General features: G+C 38.2%; 1 protein-coding gene across 1 annotated transcript; it reads left to right on the forward strand.

Moving 5' to 3' along the window:
- Positions 1-550: 550 nt before the first annotated feature.
- Positions 551-20345, forward strand: LOC113686475 (inositol polyphosphate-4-phosphatase type I A-like). Its single transcript, XM_089191152.1, has 35 exons — positions 551-1286; positions 1891-1955; positions 2377-2464; positions 2970-3060; positions 3227-3290; positions 3561-3599; positions 3956-4037; positions 4523-4641; positions 5579-5692; positions 5794-5873; positions 5971-6022; positions 6921-6962; positions 7042-7079; positions 7696-7749; positions 8372-8449; positions 9167-9224; positions 9519-9621; positions 9923-10027; positions 10610-10718; positions 10889-10935; positions 11251-11305; positions 11703-11763; positions 12449-12557; positions 13054-13103; positions 13733-13817; positions 13935-14041; positions 14265-14333; positions 14829-14952; positions 15502-15569; positions 15891-15940; positions 16585-16725; positions 17189-17286; positions 17605-17717; positions 18353-18507; positions 19163-20345. The coding sequence occupies exons 1-35, from the start codon at positions 1169-1171 to the stop codon at positions 19296-19298; spliced, it is 2967 nt and encodes a 988-aa protein (XP_089047278.1). The 5' UTR covers positions 551-1168; the 3' UTR covers positions 19299-20345.
- The last annotated feature ends 88 nt before the right edge of the window (positions 20346-20433 follow it).

Below are 20433 nucleotides of genomic sequence, written 5' to 3' on the forward strand. Positions count from 1 at the left end.
CTGGATCCACTGATCTTCGCCAAAGTCTCAGCAAAGTCATCTGCACACTCTCTTCTTGGCGCTATCAAGTTCATTGCATTAACAGAGTTATGTTGACAAGCTCATTCGTATGCAGCCGAAATTCAGTGGATTTTATACTCGATCATATTTTTCTGTAAGCCTCATGTACTGGGTCCGCTAATCTTGACAGGGGACTAGATTTTTGTAGTTACCCAAAAGCTTGGCATATCACAGTGATTGGGAAGGACAACAGTTACACCTCGTCAGTTTACCTTAACCTTGCTTCATATTACCTCATTTCCATCTGGCAAAGCTATGTTGGGCACGGAGCAAGCCGTATACATCAATCATTATATGGTCATGCTTCTTCCACGCTGTTGTTGTCCCTAAAAATCATAATCATCGTTGAAAATCCCTTCCTTTTATTAGCTGTGTTCGACATTTCCCACTCGAGTGCAACCGTTGTAAACCAAGTATGATTTTTAACCGCCTGCTGAGATGTCCACAATCGGACGGACCCGTTGAAATTCGGATGAGATCGTGTGAAATCGGACGAAATCGGATCAGCTACACAGTCTTAAAATCATGTAGGATCGTCTACAATTAATTGGAATCGTCTCAAGTTGATTGAAATCGTCTAAAATTGCACGGAAAGGTTTTGGAGGCTCCTGTTCGTGAAAGCACCGTCCAATATCGCGCAAATCTGCCCAAAATTGGACGGACCTGGGGCCCATTTCTTTAAGGTCCCTGTAACTTGACGGAACTGAGGCCATATTTTGACATCCAAACTCAAAGAATACAGAAGTAGGTTCTCACGTGCCAACAAGTCCATTTTGTTTCTCTATCTGATAGATTTATTGTTTATTTTTCAAACTTTAAAAACCCCCATCTTGAGTGGAAGCAGAACAACTTTACAGGCCTGTTAAGTTACTGGGGCCTTCGAGAAACGTGCTCGTGACAAAATTGAATTAGGGAACTCGAATTTAAGGAGTTTGTTCAATCAGCTTGATTTAGGGTAGGAAACTCCACATCTTCCGGATGTTTAAGATTTCCGGGTCTCGTCTACTGAAACAACAACTGAAGCAAAACCCTTAGGACTGGTAACTAGCCAGCTTATTGTTATGCTAAAATGGAGGATACCTCGAGCGAACCCGGATTTCCCTAAAATATGAGATTTAACCAAAAGGAACTCGCTTTTATTGCTACAAGAACAGACATTCCCTTTGACAAGGAAGATGTATTGTGGTTGAAGGAGAAAGAAGGCCATTTCTGGCAAAGGAACGAAGGTAAAATATAAACAGATGACTTCAAATGATCGAGATATTTAAAGGAAAGTATTTTTGACATCCAGAATCGTCAATTACCTAAACAGTTATGTAAATAAATTTTTTGTCTTCGCTGTATAGAACACCTTTAAATTGTTTTAATAATAAATGTAACCTCTGAATCTAAGTTCGTGCATTTTTGATGCCTAATTATAACATGAGGTTTACCGCGAAGCGTATTTGTAATCCGTGAATTACATTTGCAAGATTATCTCGTTTCAATTTTCTTGACAAAAATGCTATTGGTCCCATTAAAGAATAATTCTTGGTATAGCTCCATTGTGTCAAATTATGTAGTTTGTTGTAATGAAGTAATAAATAAACCCTTAGTTGATTTTAGAAGGAAGAGCAATATTGTTCTTGTCCAAATATTGCATGTATTCATATTATATTTGAAACGAAACCAGGTAAATGCAAGAATCAATACACATCAATCGAGATTATCCAGCAATTTTGAAATTAAAATTTCACATACAGTTATCTTAATACTGTGCAGGAGATGAGAAGGTTTGCCAAAAATTTGAGATGCTTTAAGGAAATTGAATCAATGTTTTTTTTCCTTAAGTTTATACAGAAAGATGGTTTCGCCTCAGAGGAAATCTGCTGTTCTACTTCAAGACAAAAGACAAGGTTTGTATGCATCTGTGACCTATTGACCTAACTAGTCATGAAAACTGTATGCCTGATTCACTATAGCTTGCTGTTAGCTTGGCAGAAAGTAAAAAACCTTTGACTTAATAAGTGATTTCATTAGTATTGTCACATTTATCATGTGAACAGCAGCAATGGCAATAATAACAACAACAATGGCACTGACTATGAGTTTGTGGGAGGTTAGGATCACCAGAATTAAGGGGGAGGCATCATGTAAGGCATCACGGCTTATCTCCAAAGGGTGATGAGATTTCAGGATTGCTTAAAATTTTCAAGATCCAAAATATTTCAGCATACCATTTGCCAACCTTCTGAAGAGCAGATGAAACATTTACTCGTTGATTATTAACTGGTGTTTGATTTAAAACTGAGACCAAATTTTTGTGATTTTATGCAGACCTCTGACCCTGTTGGTGCTATAGTGCTTGAACGGTGCCAAGTGTTAAAAGACTCACCAACTCAGAAGAAGCATGGATTCACAATTGGTAAATTATTTCTTCCTTTATAAGTTAGGCAAGGCATGAAATTGTGCATCTTCACACAATCATTTGGAGTTTGATTTACATGATCACTATATTTGATGTCCAATGCACTTACCAAAAATTAATCTTGGCCAACCTGTCTCTAATTTCTTTCCAACTGATCAGTTTTCCTTGCTTTAATTCCAAAATAATGTCTGTGCAGGAGGTAATTAAATTTCTTAACTCTCTAACTTCTGGAAGTGATTAATATGTTACTTCTCCCTGTAGTATCCATACATTATTCAGCAAACAGGTGGTAAGAATACTCAAACTCATCAGGTACAATTTGTGACCTTGATTGAACACCAATTTCTTGTAAACAAAGAAATGTGTACTAGCTAGAGAGGAGAATTGACTGGGTTAACTGTAATTCCAAGACTGTGTCATTCAATTCTCAATTCAGTTATGACAGATTATTTTTGGTGCATGATGGTTTATCCATTGGCCATTGATTCTTTTAATTCAACAGTGTTTGATGAAGATGACACCCAGAGGTATCATCTCAGAGGAAACTCAACCAAAGATACAGAAGAATGGATGGAAAAGATAAAAAATGCTAGGTTAGTTGAATGTGTCTTTGGTTATGTGTGGCAATCTCTGGACCCTTGCCCTTGGACCCGCCATTGTGTCCCTTTACTTGAGTGATGATAAAAGGGAAGCCTCTGACTTTAACCTTTTTAAATTGGTCACAAAGCTCTTATTTCTTTTTCTTTATTGAATTACTAGTTATGAAAGTCTAAGAAGCAAGCTTCTTAGCTTGAGGAAACAGCTGATGGAGATTACTGGAAAGGTAATACTTGTTAAAATGGAGAAATATCCTGCTGTTGAGATCCAGGTTGTATCAATCTACTTTTCAACACTTAGTGGTTGTCCTAGAAAATTCACGCATCTTTTTCAGCCACTTACATTCAAACAAAAACAAATTATACAATCAGACAGGGTCCTGCAAACCTTGCTACTTCGGGAATCATTTCTCAAAGTGCTGTGAATTTTGTTTTAAGTTGTGTCTTCTAAATGCTTGAATCATATATTGACTTAAATTTTTAATTGTTTATCACAGGATCCACTTCCAGATTTTCATCCTCTAGCCCAACAAGAGGTAATTTTTTCATCGTACTTGAGGTTTTCAAAAATCTGAAGAATCTGGTGTGTAGATCATTATAAACATTTGGCTTATGTGTCCACATGAGTGAGGTGTGGCATATTTCAGAAGGAAGGGATATTAAAAATCTTGGAAGAGAGAGTGATGAATTAAAACAATCTTGTAAATTAACAAACTAGACATGGTCAGTAGTATTTTCCTATGCATCATGCAGCTACCTTATTTTATTTTGAGTTCATATTGGCTTATTTTATATATTTTTTTGTTCCAATTCGTTATTGTGATTACTGTGATTTTGGTTTTACAACACTCATTTGAAATGTGCATTTCTAATGCATTATTTTCATCAACAGCCCCTCAAGCCTGGCATTGGTCAGTACTCATCTACAAGTACAGCAGATGCTGATGAAACTCCTTTCTTGGAAATGTGTATTGGTAGGTTTAGATTAGACACTCACAATAAAGTTATGACAAAGTACTGGTATGCACCATGTGATCAAAGACTCTTAATCCCAATCATTTGTTAACAAAGGTAACTTTTATTCATCTCTGACTTGAAAATAAGAGATAAATAAAATTTTATGTACTAGTGATAAGGTTATGCCCAACTCTTACACAAAGGTTGGCTGTAGTAAAATCCTTATCATATAGAGGATGAGTTTGAAAGCTGCTGCAAGGAAGCTCAGTGTTCTCCCGAGATTTTTCATTGCTCAGCTATTAAAAAAAAGCATCAGACAGCAAAGGTTGAAATTGATCTCAAATTAAGACAGGTATTTTGCTGCTTTGTCTATTTGAAGTAGCTGAATGATGCTTTAGAAACAAGGCTGGTAGCAGACAAAAAAACCAGCTACTAGTGCTTTTGTAGAAAACTGGAAGTATGGACCTTGAAATTATTTAGTAAGCTGTATTTATTTTCCCAGCTTGTCATCAGCTGATTAGTTCAGAGGAAGGACAACTGCCAAATGCCTTTGTTGAAATTAGAACCATGACCCCACCCTCAACATCTTGGAGTAAACATGCACAGACTGAAATAATTGAGGTTAGTTTATAGGGTGGGTTGGCTGGGAAAAAGAAGGTTTGTCTTTTAAGAATAAATTTTGGAGATGGAAAATTGAATAATTCTCTTGATTATTTCCTTAGATGTAGATGCACCAATGATGTGCATGGAAATTATGAGACAAAAATATGTATACTTGTATTTGTCTGCCTCATGACCAATTGAAAGAATTTCCCTTTATAATATTTATACAATATGAAGCAGGCAAGTGATAAGAATAAAGAAACATATCAACAAGGGGACTATTGCACAGTTGATTTTATACCAAAATCTCCAAACTGTTATGGTAAGAATTGTATGACAGACAATAAGGAGAATTTTATGAAATTTAAAAAACGATCTCTGGCTAAAACTTTTAAAAATACGAGCTTTCGGCTGTTTGCGCTACAGCCTTCAACAGGTAAAATGATTGCTAAAAAGTAGACCTTTGGAATGAATGGGTTAAGCAGTCTTTTGTGTTGCTAATATGGGCTGCAAGCTAATTTTGTTTCTAAAAATCACCACTTGGAAACTTGAAATTACAAACTTTTTTCTTGAAGAAAAGGTTATCAATTTGGAGGTTTTTAGTACCTGTGCATCTGAGGGCTTCTTCATACCTGTGCACTAAAGATGAATATGCAGATTGTTCAAAAAGAAAGCGATAAAGTCCTGATTATATTTTACATCATAAACATATAGTGATTAATACAAAGCAGCCTTATGCATGCCTACTGATTGAAAGGTGCAAAGTAGTAGTTATGTTTTTTCTACTTGTCGTGGCAACCAAAACTGTATTTTTATGTTGGACATCAGATTTATTCATAATGCATGCTTTAACTGTGTTCCCAGAGATCAAAGACACAGACACTGTGCATTGTATTTGAATTTTTGATCATATTTTGGTAATATCTTATCATGTGTTTCCTTTGAATGTCTTTAGCAAAAAATTGACCCATATTTTCTGACAACTGTGGTGTTCCCTGAGGGAACAGTGAATGAGATGACTCGTTTAAAATTAGCGGTGTTTGATGTCAGAGACAGAGAAAAAGAAGAGGTATGAGTGATCTTGTCATGTGGTGCTTGCTTTTGATGCCAATAAAAAAGATGAAAAGATTGTGCTGTTATCTAAACTGAATTTTGGCCTGTCCCTTACAGATGTCCTTGTTGGGCCAAGCAATGTGCACAATGGGAGACATTTTAACATCAGTTGATCAGAAATTGCTCTTAACTTTGACGTAAGTAGTTCCAACAAAAAGTTATTTTCAAGAGTCATGAGCCAGTAAGACTTGTTCTAATCATAGTTTGTTTATTTGTGTACCATTCTATTTCCAGTCCTCTTGATTCACCTGATGCCTGTGGAACTGTCACAGTACTCGGATGGAAGGTGAGCATGGATCAGAAAAACAACTTTGATTAAGGCATATCTGGATTTGATGCAGTAGGGTAGAAAAGTTTCTTTCTTCAAAATTCCATTCATCCTTTTATTCATCTGTTAATTTACTAAACAGATTCCATGTTACCACGTGTCTGTCTGGCACTAGATCACAGATGACATCAAATTGTGGTAATAACGAAAGTGTGGCACATTAGGTGCAGCTGACTGTGTCACTGATGTTCTTACCAATGACAGTTTTTCATCTCCCGTGTTTTATTACTGTGCAGGCCAACAGCAACATGGAATCAGTTTGTTTTATATGATAAGAAATGCAAAATGTTGTTAGAGGTGATGCCATTTATGTGTCTGTCCTCCAATAGTTCACAAGAAAGAACTATGAAATGGGTATAATTCAGTTTATCATTTAATCCTTTGACCCCCAAGAGTGATTAGCATCTAATTTCTCCTCACAATATCACCCCTGAATCCCACATTAAGGTCATGAGAATAAAGGAAGCGATCACTAGCATAAGACTCTCTTGATTGTTAGACTAATTCTCCTTGTCAGCACCTTGGGAAATCTAAAGACAATAGTATGGAGAATATGCATCTTGATGTCAGGGTGTAAAGGGTTAACTGCTTTTTGCTCCCTTGCTTAGAAGTAATTTTTTTGTATAGTTATGTTGTAGACAAAACAAAATTCACCTGCAAATAAAATAATGAAAATCCAAACACAAAGGCAAAAATTACGTTTTGATAATGATTTAAAAGTGGCTTGTAGTCTTTGCTAGACCAACTCAAAGACGCTATTTGCTATTGAAACGTTTATGTCACTTGGCGCCAAAAGGACAATTGATGAGGATGATGATGATGATGATGATTTTTATTTTCTCTATCTTCTGACCAGGTGGATGGTCGTAAATCATCAAAAAGAATTTCTCAAATTGAGGTAAAGGTATTTTTAGTCACGTATAGTGCGGTTGGTCTGAGTTATTCCCTTAGCTAAAGGACTATCTTTGTCATTGCAGAAGGAGAATGATGTGGGAACCAGGAAAAATAGCGGAAGGTAACACACGTCAAAGCCCTAATGAAGTTCGGTTGTGTGTGTTTTTTTTTTGTCTCTCGATTTAACCACTTAGGCTCGATGTAGTCACTTCCGATGTGGATCGCGACGTTTCGATTGAATACTGTGAGACTTTTTTTTCAGGCGATATGGTCATCTGCACACGCGTCATCTTATGAACCGCTATTCTCTGATTGGTTGGTTTTTAAAAGCTGTGATCGGCGCGTTTCGGAGATGTGTTCTTTCAGTGGTTTACAGTCGCAAGGCTATCTTATGGTTACGTTTCAAGATCGTCGGCGTCCGTGCCTCTGGGATTTTTATTCCACTGTTTCTGTTAATATTCTTTAGATGGAGTCTTAGTTGTATTGCCAATTTTACCTGGCGTGTGCAACATTGGGTATCAATATCAATAAAATTTACATCGTTTCAAAGCAGGCATTGTCCGGAATTGTGAGCATAATGTTTTAATAGTTGACGTGTATCCAGTCGACCTTCTCGCCCGAAGAAAATTATCCGTATGCGATGGAAAAAACCCAATCCACATAGTAATAAGCTGATGATGATGAACATAATGAAATTAGTGATTCATTTCTTTCCTTCAATTTTTTATTTCGTATAGATCTATGGCGATGGTGGAACACATTCAGAAAAGAAGTTACAGATTCCCAACCACGTAAGAATTACAAAATCGTGTACACTGTCCGTGTGCTTCAGGTAGAACAGGAATAAACATATTTAGGAGGAGTGAGCTTCTTCCTATATACATATATATATGTATATATTACATAACAAACGAACTCACGACTTTAACAATAATGTTACTATAACCATTATAGAGCAAATCAGAAAAGATCATTTAGAGACTGACAAAAAGAAAGAAGTTCTGAGAGAAAGAGAGATTTTTTGGCAAAGAACATTAAACTCCTTTCAGCCATATGGACTAAACAAAAGAACTGGATAAAGCTTTTACGCGAAAACCTTTATAAAGTTTTAGGTACATAAATTGTTTATAACATACGTTATAAAGGTTTTAAAACTGTTTACCAATTAGAAACACTAATTGTTTACGAGAGATTTTACTCAGCATTTAATTAAGCAACATGCACTGTATTACGTCACACAATTAACCAATTACGACTCTGTAACAATTGCATGTTAAGGCCCCTGAGGAAGGCAAATGCCGAAACGCGTCGGGTCTTTAATAAAGCGTTGAAAACGGAAGCACATTCTCCATTGTGCAAAGTATATATATATATATATATATATATATATATCCTTTTTCTCGTTCCTTCCAGGATGCGAGGTGTTGTTCTCAAAGTGGTGGAAATGATGGGAGAGAGCGTCCTCACTTTTAAAATACCAATTCAGCTGTTGTGAGTACTTAAAATCTATCAAATACGAGCCCGCAAGCGCGCGAAGGAACGTGCGAGAGGTCTGCTGGGGTCCTTTATTAACCCTCGCGGACCTCGCGCGCGCTCTCATTGCTCGACTGCTCGAAACGCGCAGGGCTACGCTGCTTATATCGTAGCGCTTATTAGAGCCTGTCCGCAGGCCAGTCAAATACTGATTATTATGACTAAACGCAGTGTAACCATTTTGCATTACATAGACCTGTTTTGTGCAAGTCACCATGGTTCATAGAGCTCCAAGTCCGTTTTTTTTTTCAGAGTCGCCACTCGGCTACTTTAAATCATAAAACAGTGGCCAAAAAGATTGGCTAAGTTACCAGAATATAATATTTTTTTTAAGTTAAAGAAATAACTGATTGGCGCTTTTACTTGGAGGTTTGCGCGACATCTCGAAGCATCATACTCAGACAATCGAAGAGAAAGTGGTAATTTTTTCCATACATGAATACTTCGGAGCATTTTAAAATAGTATTTAACGCAAATGTTTCTTTCAGTTTAGAATTGGATCGTGAGCACTAAGTAATTTTAAAAAACATCGCAACTTGTAACGTGACCACCAAATAGATTGTCAACTCGGCGATTCTCGCAGCAAAGTTAGTACCAAATTTCTCCTACTCGCCATGGCCGCCAAAACGCTCTGACCTTTTAGTTTCGGCTTGTAAAGTACCATTTTGTTTTCAGGAAAATGTATATCGCAGAGGAGCAGCAGAAGATTCTTGAGCTTCACCACCTGGGAGATGTGAGAATTTCATTTACATTTTTGTTAAGTGGTATTTGATAGATGTAGTGAAGATGTAAGTCATTTCATTGAAAAGTGTATTAGGTGGATACCAGCCTGGTAGAGAGAGCACTCATCTGCAATCGGCCCCGTTGAAAATAGGTCCAATAAGAAACGTTGATACATGTAATTTTCCTAAGAATTAGATACCTCTAATCTTCATTTGAAGAGCGCTGCAACAGTGAACTAAGAGATGGTGTTCTCAAATTGTCTGGACTCTAAAGTATCGATTTTAATTGAACATTTTTATTTTAGTTGAATCCTAACTGGGAAAATGCTCGGCAAGAGATCCTTGACAATCATTTCAAGCTCATCTGTGCTTACAAAGGCAATCTTCAAGAACTTGTTCCTTTACAAGGTTCGTTGTAAAAACAATACGTATTTAAGATTGTTATGACCGCAAGTGATGTGGGTGCAGATGATTTTATTAGACTTAAGAGTGATTAGCATCTAATTTCTCCCTACAATGTCACGCCTGGATCACACATATAGCTTACGAGAGTAAAGAAAATGATCACCGAATGAAGGAGCTCTTGATTTTTTAAACAAATTCTCCTTGTCAGCACCTTAGGAAATGTATAGAGAACGGTACGGAGAATATACAAGCTGATGTGATGGTGTAAAGGGTTAAATTGAGACATGCACTTCTTTGTTTTTAGGTACATTTTTTAAGCCTGCGAGACTCAGAAATGATAAGAAACTGGCTTTTATTCCAATTAATCTGCACATTCAGCGAATGAAGGTTATGCAAGACAATGAGGGAGGTACGGAGTTGTAGAAGCGTACATGTTTGGTTGCGATGAATGTTCCATTAGAAGCCCCTTTATCGAAAAAGAAATTAGTCTAATCAAAGCTGGCAAGAGGTGAAAAGAAAGAGGAGATAAAACCAGTTCCAGTTAGATGTGTAGATGGAGCCGAGTGTCGGAATAATGGAGTTGGTGCTGAGTGTGGGAAAAGTTGTTACCAGTCCCGAGGGCGGGAAAATATGTTATCAGTGCCATGCGTACGACGAAATATTACCAACGCAGGCGCGCGAAAACATATAGATACTGCCACACGTTGAGCGCAAGGAAAATTGGTTACCCGCTCTTAGCGCAAAAAAAAAAAAAAAAATGTTATCGGTGTCATGCGGGGGTAATGTAACTGTTGTCAAGCGCGGGACAGCTTGTAACCGGTGTTAAACACGGGAAAGCTATAGACGTCAGTGGCGGTGTTCTTAGGAAAAAAAACTATCCTTTTTTTCGTGTACTGCATTGTTGTTAAAATAGTATTTTTTTAAGGCATCTTCGAAGTCGTTTACACGAGGCTTTAATGATGAAATACAAGGTGCTTTTTTTTTTCATCAGGGACATTGTATGACATGGTCACCGTCGGTGCTCCAGCTGCTCATACGCTTAAATTTGGCCAGGGAGGACTAAGGCGACTGTACACGACACTTAGGAAGGCACAACAGAGGTATGCTTACATGATAGAGTCAGTGCAACCAACTTTGCTGGAGTACTAAGGGTATTGCATTGAAATATTTCGTACCAAACGGTTTTTGTGATTCCCGACGTCTATGATATAGCTCAGGGGACCTCTAAGGGTATCAAATGGTAAATCTAACAAATTTAATTGACTTTCAGTGGTGGGGAGAGTGAAAACAAAGCTCCAGTGGTGAAACAGCTTAGAGGTGAGTGCACGAAGCGGGGGTGAAAAGGATGGGTTGATATCCACCACAGAGCGTTAAAGAAATATCCATTTATGGGTAAACTAGCTGATTTTTTGGCTCTGGCTGCGTTCACAAAGATATCAGCGAGTTAATGTTTCAGTCATTTGTATAAAAGGGTGTTTTACGATTTGACAGCATATGTTTTTCGAATTAGGAGATAATCGCAGTTACAGAGCATTTAATTTTTGTACTGATTTGTGTAGATCGGAAAATGAAAATTGTGGTTGGACTTCTCCGTCGGAAGCTGTTATAAACTCCTCGTTTGTTCTTTTGTAGTTAATTTGGAAAAATTTAAGTCACAACTGAGCCAACATTGTGAAAATGTCAAGAAGTAAGTCGCTAAATTTTGATTTCTACCTTTTAATTAAGAGAATGTTGAACGAACAGTTAACTTCTTACTTTCCAAGTGAATACTTTATCACGATTGCTCTTATAACAGGGTTAGGCTTTTTTAGCGATGGCAAAAAAAAATGTAGGAGAGTATTATTTTATTCAGTGAAATGTTGAAAATGACATTTCCGGGAGAGGAAAAACGAAAAATGTTGTGGATGCGAAAAGTATCAAAGATCCTTAACGACTATAGGACGACCTTTTTAGGCTGTTTTTCTTTCATTTTTTTCCTTTTTTGGTTTTTATCCGAATTTTATCTGATTTTGTATCCAGCTGTTACCCCAATAACTTTGTGAATTTTATACTAACAATTTTATTGCAATGTCTTCGTTTTCTAGGGCCATCAGATCGGGAGATGTGACAAATCTGTTGGAAACCATGTCGCGTCTTTCAGACAAGGTATGTAGGAAGGGTCACGTGCTCCATTAATTAGACCTTGCTTTGTTTTGATTGGTCGAGAAAAACCCGCGTTGTAGTCTGAACCAATCAGATCAAAATTAAAACCAATAGCGACAAGGTCACTCAGTTTCCCGCGCAGGGGAGTGGTTACGTGTAGTGACTTTCGTTCTTATCAGTCTGTAGTGTTATTTGGCAGAGCACTTTATACCGACATTACGTCTGTCCACCAAGGCTTACAATGAACTGGGTACAAGAAAATCAGTATGTTGATGGGTATTCTGGGAAGGATCAGCCTTCCTTTCCTGAAAGATCTATGTGCTTTAGTCAGTTCACCTTTTTATTTGGTTTTAAATTTTTTTCTTACATGTACGATTTTGTTTTTTTGTCTCAGATTAGTTAATAGATTTTAAGCAAAGGAAAATAAATTAAAAGTAGATCTGCTTTGGAAATTTTAAAACCACGGAAATTTTTTTTTCCCGAACTCATATTGTACGATGGGCCAGCATGTTATCAAGATTAGGATGAGATTGTTTCATACATACCTAACGAACGACTGTGAAAATACATCGTTCGTCCAATCAGAGGCACGAACTATAGTACTTCATGGTTTAAATCTCGTTATGACTAGAACAATTTAATTTTCCTAGTCGTTTGTGTTTGAGCCTCTTTAATTTCTTTTATTTAGGCGACACAGTTATTGAAATTTCGTGAAGCCCCTTTGGTGGTAGAATCATTAGCGTCGCTTGAGAAAGCTGTGCCTTCTCCTAAAGAGGAAGATTCGCCTACAGACGGAGGTATACCCTAGAGTAACACTCATTCTATAAGCTGTTAAGTCCAGATAACAAGTAGATTATTGGATCTAGGGTGTTGAAAGTGTTTCGTGAATGTAACAAACCTAATAAAAAAGACAGACTCGCGTTTTTATCTTATTTTGTTTACAACAGCACACAGTTAAGCCGTACACTAAACTCACCATCGATCACGGAGTAGACAGCGAGTAGCGCAGCCAATCAGATTACCGCATTGTGATAGAATGCCAGTATATTTATACCTTTTGCCGTTGGAAACTAATATAGTGATTAGAATTAGTTATTGTTTTATTGCACTTAATGGTGTGAGAAACGCGTTTTAGAAATAAAATCTCAGACTAAACATTGACCCATCCAAAACCTCATCACAATAAACCTCTCGAAATTCTTTATTTTATGTCCTATTTGCATCATTTTTGATCTTCTAATTGTTGATTTATCGTTGTTTTTGTATTTGTTTGTTTGTTTTTTTTGTTTACAGATAATTTCTGGAATGTTCAGATATTTACCAAACCTAGTGCTAAGTGCCAGGTAAAGTATCTTGGCGAAAATAATTTGCGAATTTTCTTTACCGACTTCCAAAAGTAGAAGTGGATAGAAGTGTAAATAGTGACAGTTTTCCACCTTCGAATATGAAAGCGATCTTCGTAATAATGAAGACCCCTCAAGCAATGGTGAAAACAAGGGCTCAAAAAATTCAGGCCTTTACGGGATTTAAACCCATGACCTTTGCGATACCAGTTCAGTGCTACATCTGAGCCGACAAGCTGGTCATTATGGTAATTCGTAACAAACTCGTAAAATGATATATAAATAATTGTGAATATATAGTTGTGAACTGAGGATTAAGAGATGAAAGTGATCTTCGCAGCAATGAAGACTACTTAAGCAGTAGTGAAAATAAGGCCTGAAAATTTCAAGCTCGTACGGGATTTGAACCCGGCATGAAGTTTTTGAACGCAAAGTTTGAACCCAAAATTTTCCATCTTTGAAACAAAATTTTCAAGGCCCAAGTGTCATATTTGCCTGAGCCCGCGTTTGCAAGCGGTCATTTGGAGCAGATGTGAGAAGTCTTGTTTCCGTTGGAATGACCACTGACAATAGGAAATTCTCGTTCCTATGAAATCAAAACCTTCTCTCTTTCATTTGTCTTTCTGTAGGAACTGTCTACTCTCGTCAATCAGAGCCTCGTCATGATGCAGAGTCACATGGAAAGTATGGTTCAGAATGCTCGGCCACCTGAAGGTACAGATGCATTATGGGAATGAAGCAATTTTTTTTTTTTCCTTTGTCCAAATTGAACGGATGTCTGATAAGTAACACAGCTCTCTTATATTTGAGTATTTTTGTCCTGTTGTATAGGAAAATCTTGGGTGGAAGTGATTTTATCTGAGGTGCATGACTTTTCCAGAGCTGTAGACGGTCTGGTGAAGGAAATCTATCTGGGAATGATATTCCTTCAGTTACAGGTACGCTTAGATTACGAAAAACACTTTCTAACCTTCTATCTCGAGATGCGATTAACAAGTAACCTCCCTAAACAATTTCAATGCCCTATTAATGAAGATATACACTCTTACCGGTATCAGCTGTAGGTGCTATTTTGATATAAAACCGAATTCTCTTAATGCACTTTAGGCAATCAGAATACGTTTAAGGTTCTCCTCTTCACGTTTCATATCGTAATTACAGGAAGAAGCCAAACACGCCTCTCTACTGTACGAAATTCGAAGAAGGCAGGACATTGTTTTCTCTCACGCAGTAAGTATTTGCGACCGAGATAGGATGATACCCCTTGTATTGTCAATTAATAAATTTGTACAACATTGAGCCTCGGTTCGTTGTCTTGAGATCGCTTTGGTTGCTTAGCAACGCAAAGGCGCCTTCCGTTGATTATTTTGCCACAGTCACGTTTAAGAGACTTGGAAGCTTATTAGAGCGAGGTCTGGGTTAGAGCTCTGACTGGGTCATTGTGATGTGTTCTTGGGGCAGAACACTTTCCTCTCACAGTGTAATCTCCATTCAGGAGTTGGCGAACTGTTTCCAAACCTAACAAAATGCGGGTGTGGGGGGTGGGGAGTGGGGAACCTGTGATTTACACCAATCTCATCAGGGATGATTAGGAACACTCTTAGGTCGTATCATGTTGTGAAGAACAGATAAGCTCCGGCATTAATTTGAATCGTAAGGCTTAAAACATCTTGATTTGACTTTGGACTGGTATCTAATAAGTACTTTCTGGGTGTCTGTTTGTAGGTCACGGCTTTGGTGGCTGGGTTTGTTTGTAAACTTCACACATCATTCTCCAACGCTGTGTATCTAAAGCAACTTGTTCAGATTGGGTTTCTGGCACATTTTGAGAGCCTTCTTACCACAAACGGTATGAAATGCTACGTTTTTTTTTTTCATTTGGGATTTTACAGATAAAGTAAGGAGAAAGCCCTCTGGGTATCATTAATCTCATTTCTCTAAATATTGACGACATTGGTCATTTCTTCACTCTCCTTTCTTGATCTTGAGCCCGTGATTTTTATCGCGAAGCATTTTGAATGTGGCTGTCAAACATCTGCGCATGTGTGAACGTTGAAAAGGCCAAGGGGTAACTAAACGCCGAAAATTGGCGCGCGGCTGGCGAAATTTTACCAATTTACGCATGCCCGACGTTTGAGCACTGTGGTAGCAGTGTAATGTCTTTAATTTGGATGAACTGACTTGAACCTCCATTTTCATGGCCTTTCATCTTCTTACTCTCCGAATGGACAGATGGTTTTTTTTTTTTTGCAATAGATGTAGGTAGCTGAAGTAACATCCGTGTTTGTTTACAGATGAACGGAGATGGCCTACAGTGATAAAACCAAACCCATCTCTCATTGTGACCCTACATCTACGATATACGTTATATCACGTGAATGTTTTTTTTTGTCTCTAGGGGATGAAATGGGAATGCTGGAAGACGTGTGTGTGAGCATAAGTAACCTAACGTGCGTCAAATTTAAGGTGACCTGTCAACTTTGTTCTTGTCGTTGTATCAGTGCAAGGCTTCTTCAAAAGAAAGTTGGTGAGAAATATACTCTCAAACCAAGATGCGAAAACCCCTGCAAAATGCTACATTCTGTCAAAGGAAGGAATGTACAAAGGACATACTTCCATGGCGTATAAATCTTTCGAAAGGATAGATAAAAATTAAGATTTTAGATGGAGAATACAGATCTTAGGCATAAATTTATTACTGCCTAGCTTTTTCTTTATTAGATTCTCTCGATTGCTAGATTAAGTGAAGCGTGCCGTGCCTGTAGTAAACTATTGTTTTTATTTTAGTTCAAACTGTGTGACAGAGAAGATGAAATCCCAACTTTAAGTGGGAACAGGTAAGATAAATTTTTTTGCTGCGTTTGCTTGTAGCGGAGCTCGCAGAGCGTAGCCCCAAAATTATACAAAATAGTAGTAACCCATCAAGCCGAAAAAATTTGGATGTACGACCGTACCACCGTACAAGGTGCTACTTTTAACATGCGTGGTCAACTGTACCGCGGGCACGCCAACGCCACGGCTTTGTCCAGTAGTCCAGTGGTCGGTGCACTGGGCTCCGAGTCGGACGACCCGGGTTCTAGTCCTGGCCGGGGCAAGGCGTTGTGCCCTTGAGACGTGCGGGGAAAAAAATGCGAGCTCCGCTTTTAGGCTTGGCTAAATCTATATATTAGTCAGCTCAGAATGTTTCCCGTGGATCTGCGCAATGACGACACAGTCATCGCTTAGTTTCGTGGATAGTACCAATTTTTGTATCTCCCTCTGTCCTTAATGGGCCAATCGGCGCTAGGTAGGTAGTAATAATAGAAATAGCGTGATTGTGTCTCCCCACCCTAGACAAACAGTTACATACTTTCCCTCTATAGTGTCATCCGTACTCTCACGCTTTTCAATGACTTTGATATCAAATACAAATACGCTTTATGAGAGATTCTTATGAAACTCTTAATATCGCAACTACATGAATTTAGTTGTTCTTTATTAGGTCTTATATTCAAGTGAACGTGTCACTTCCGCCTGTCCACTTCCGGAGGCTGCCACGTGACTTACAGGAAGGTCGTTTAGTCAAGGTCATTCCAGTGCTCTTTACACAAGGCATCAATGAACACGCTACACTGGCTGAAAGGTAACCTTTCTATAGGTGATATTTAATGTCTCCTTAAAGAGATTTTAGATTGTGTAGACGACCGGTTGTGAGAAAAAAGAACCTGACCAATTCAAAGAATCTGTCGTAAACTCTACGGAGGTTATGGGAAAGAAGGGTCCAAGAACTTCAGTATTAAAGCTGATTAAAGCAGTCGGTAACGGAACTTGCATGATGTGCAAGAGGAAAGAAGTCACGCAATCTCCCAGCCAATGGATATTCTGCAGTTTTTAATCTCTTGGCAGGATGATATGCAGAAAGGTGCAGCGTATAGCTTAATACGACTCAGGAAATCTTATGCAGTCTATTAATAATGACTAGAGCCGAAAACGAACTAGGTTTTTCATTTTCCATTTTTTTCTGGGAACATTTATCGAAGACATCCACTGCAAAATATCTCATCCTTCTTAATATTTATGTCATATTTGAAAAACTCCTCTTCCAGATTTGGAGACACCAGTCTACAAGAAAAGATCAATGGTGATAACTATAGTATCCTAAATTTTTACCTTGAACAGTTCAAAGACAAGTTTCCCGACGCAAGTAAGTTGAAAGACGTTTTGAGAATTTTGGTCAACCGCAGAAATGCCTGTCTAATGAAACCATGTCATCTGTTTTCCCTTCAGTTTTCCTCTTACCTCCCTACTTCCATCTAACTACTTCTTAACTTCCTTAACTTCCTCACTCTCTCCCTTATCCCTCTCTTCCATGACCCCCCCCCCCCCTCCCCGTTCTTTCTTGTCTTGTCCCTTCCTCCCTTCTCGGCCGCCTGGAAAGTATCTTCTTTGTTGATATTTAGGATTATTGAGACAGGCATTTGATTCATTTGATGTCTTCCTTTTTTAATTCCAATCCTACCAGTTACCTCCAGAAGGGAAGGTGATCATAGTGTGGAGCAGCTAATGAAGTCCTTGAAATCAAACATTGAAAGCAGACGAGGGAAGAATGTGGACATTCTCCTCATCAGCGAAGAGGTACAGCGTATTAGAGTGCATTTTCATTGAGTTTCGTAAAATCAAAATAAAAGGTATCGCAACGACCAATCGGAGGAATGGAAATATCTAAAGAAAGCGGTGAGAACTCCAAGTATAAACAAGCAAATTTTCTGAAGAGGTGATTTGCTGAGATTGGCTGCGGTTGGCTGAGATTGGCTGAGATTGGCTGAATTTAATTGGCTGAGAGGATGGCGCAGGTTTTCTGGACCAATCACATAGCGAGTTCATTGCCTTCGACACTCAATTGAAAGTGGCTCAGTATCTCATTTTACAGTGGCCTGTGGGCTATGGGGGGGGGGGGGGGGAAGGGGGAGAAGATCACGATCAGATCGAAATGTTTAAGATTTGGCGGGGTTTGTTTTGGATGTGGCCTTGGCTTTAACCATTTACACCCATTCAGGAATACAAACGGATTCCGGCGAGCGAAAAATTGGATCGAATTGGCATCTGTGGATTGTGAAGGTGGCTACATACTCTTTGTCGCTTGATATTAGGGAAACTGGAGTAAGCTACGACCGAAATCCTCGAGTGCAAGATAGACTTTTGTAAAGTAAGAACTGGGTCTAATGCTTCCCTATAACGATTTATAACAATTCTCTCTTCCTTTCCCACAGATTTGTTGGAGGTTGAACGGATGCCGTTTCATGAGTTGTAAAAGCGCAAAAGACCGAACAGGAATGGGAATCACTTTGGAGCAGTGCATGATCCTCAAACGGGAACACAACATGGACTCACAGTTTTTCCAGCAGGCCTTAGACGCCATGAGAAGGTACCGTACAAGGGCGTTGCTAGCGGGGAGTGCCAGGGTCCATATGTTTCCCCTCATTTAAGAAAGTAGTCAGACTCCCCACCAACCCTCTTGTAAAATTTTGGTAAAACTTGCAACCGACGTTAGAGTACCTCAGGGTAATTTTCAACTGAATGTCAAAAGTAATCTGGGATTGCTGTGGTCTTACGTCGATGTGCTCTCTGATTGGTCTAGAAGACTCGAGAGGCCCACCATCTCAACCAATCAGACACTTCACTTGAACCAATCTCTACAAAGTCACTCGTCTTCCCACGCCTCATGAAGTTTGCTAGTTTTTTTATATTAGTTCTCATTGGTTCCCTGTGAAAAATTTCCTGTGTTCTTATTGGTCCTTTTGATTACTCTGGCTTTGGTTTTAGGACACATAATCCAAGTTCGCTGTGGCGATTTCATTTTGCGAACAGAACTAGACAAAGAGCACAAATTTTGAATAAATAAGGTTGCTGATTAGCGTAACAAGTTTTCTGTCTCACTATCCGTTTTTTGAGGCCTGTATTTCCTTCTGTTTATTTTTTGACACAGGTGAATTATTTGCAGGAATAAAAAACTTCTATACCTCTTTATTAACTACTCAAACATTGGGTAAATCTAGTTTTTCTGCTTTTGTGTTTTGTAGTGAAGGGACGAGACGAGAGAATACATACAAGAACACTGGAATACGAAGATATGCCTTCAATTCGTGGCAAGTCATGGCTTTGCCCAAACTCTATCGACCCCCTGACGGTACTTACGGAAAAAATGTTCAGACTTGATAACAAGAAAGTGGAAAACAAGTCATGAGGAAAAAAAAGACTTTATACCATAGTCAATGCGTTATTCATTTCACACAATTTTCTCGAACTAGAATGTCATGCGTTCTTCTCGAACGTTTTGTAAACTTGTCACGCTATGCTCTCTTTAAATGGAGCAAGGTATGATACGAGATGTCATTAACCTTTCCAGCCATTGAAAATGAGCATGCTTGGATTGTTCTATCTTTTTACAGAAATATATTTTTTACTCGTGATAAAAGAAAACTTTTTAAATATCCCCCCCCCCCCCCCCTTTGATGCTTTCGAATATTTGCCTGTTGCGTCTTACTTGAGAAATGAATTGGAAATTTTTTGTTCATTAATAACAATTATTCACCGACACTATGGTAAATAATTGTCTTAGCAAAGACTTAGTATAGACTACACAGCAACCAAAAAATGAATTTTCTGTCAATACACCGAAGAAGGAAATTAAACTCTTGACGCCGGATTTTTTCCCCTGCTGCTCGGAGGGGAACATTACTGGCTAAATACTACCGAACCGGGCAATCAGCGCGCGCGGAAAACACTATTCACCTGTGTGGTATATACTAATTTTGATTAACGCTGGCGTGAGGCAAGAAGTAAATTAGGAGGGTTTACTAAGAAATAAAACATTTAAGATTCTAAGTAGACACAGAGGTTGCAGTGATTTTCTAAATTGCAAAAAATTTGTACATATCTCTATTTTCTTCACTTCCAAGATAGTTTTTGGGCGAATGATTAAAAATTTGTGGAGGATGTGAAAATTCATCATTCTAAGTTTGTATTCCAATAATGTTTGGAGAGTATTCGAAAATAAAGATTCAATTTTATGAATAATAATTCATTCTGCAGAAAGCGGAAAGTAATTGTATAATCTGAACTGAAGCCTATTTTCATTTTAACTTTAAATGCGCAGGAAATTATAATATTAAGGAAAGATTCCGAAAATATAACTTAGAATGGTGGTAACAAACTATGATGAGGCTACTATTGCAGAATAATGAATAAAGAGAAGTTATTTCACTCAAGATGTGGTCATTGAATCGAAAACCCAAAAGCCATACCTTTCACGGTAGTACATAACCAGTACGGCTAAGGAACTGGTCATTGG

The sequence above is a fragment of the Pocillopora damicornis genome, chromosome 13 (assembly GCF_964200805.1).
Source record: "Pocillopora damicornis chromosome 13, jaPocDami1.2, whole genome shotgun sequence".
In the NCBI taxonomy this organism is placed as follows: domain Eukaryota; kingdom Metazoa; phylum Cnidaria; class Anthozoa; order Scleractinia; family Pocilloporidae; genus Pocillopora; species Pocillopora damicornis.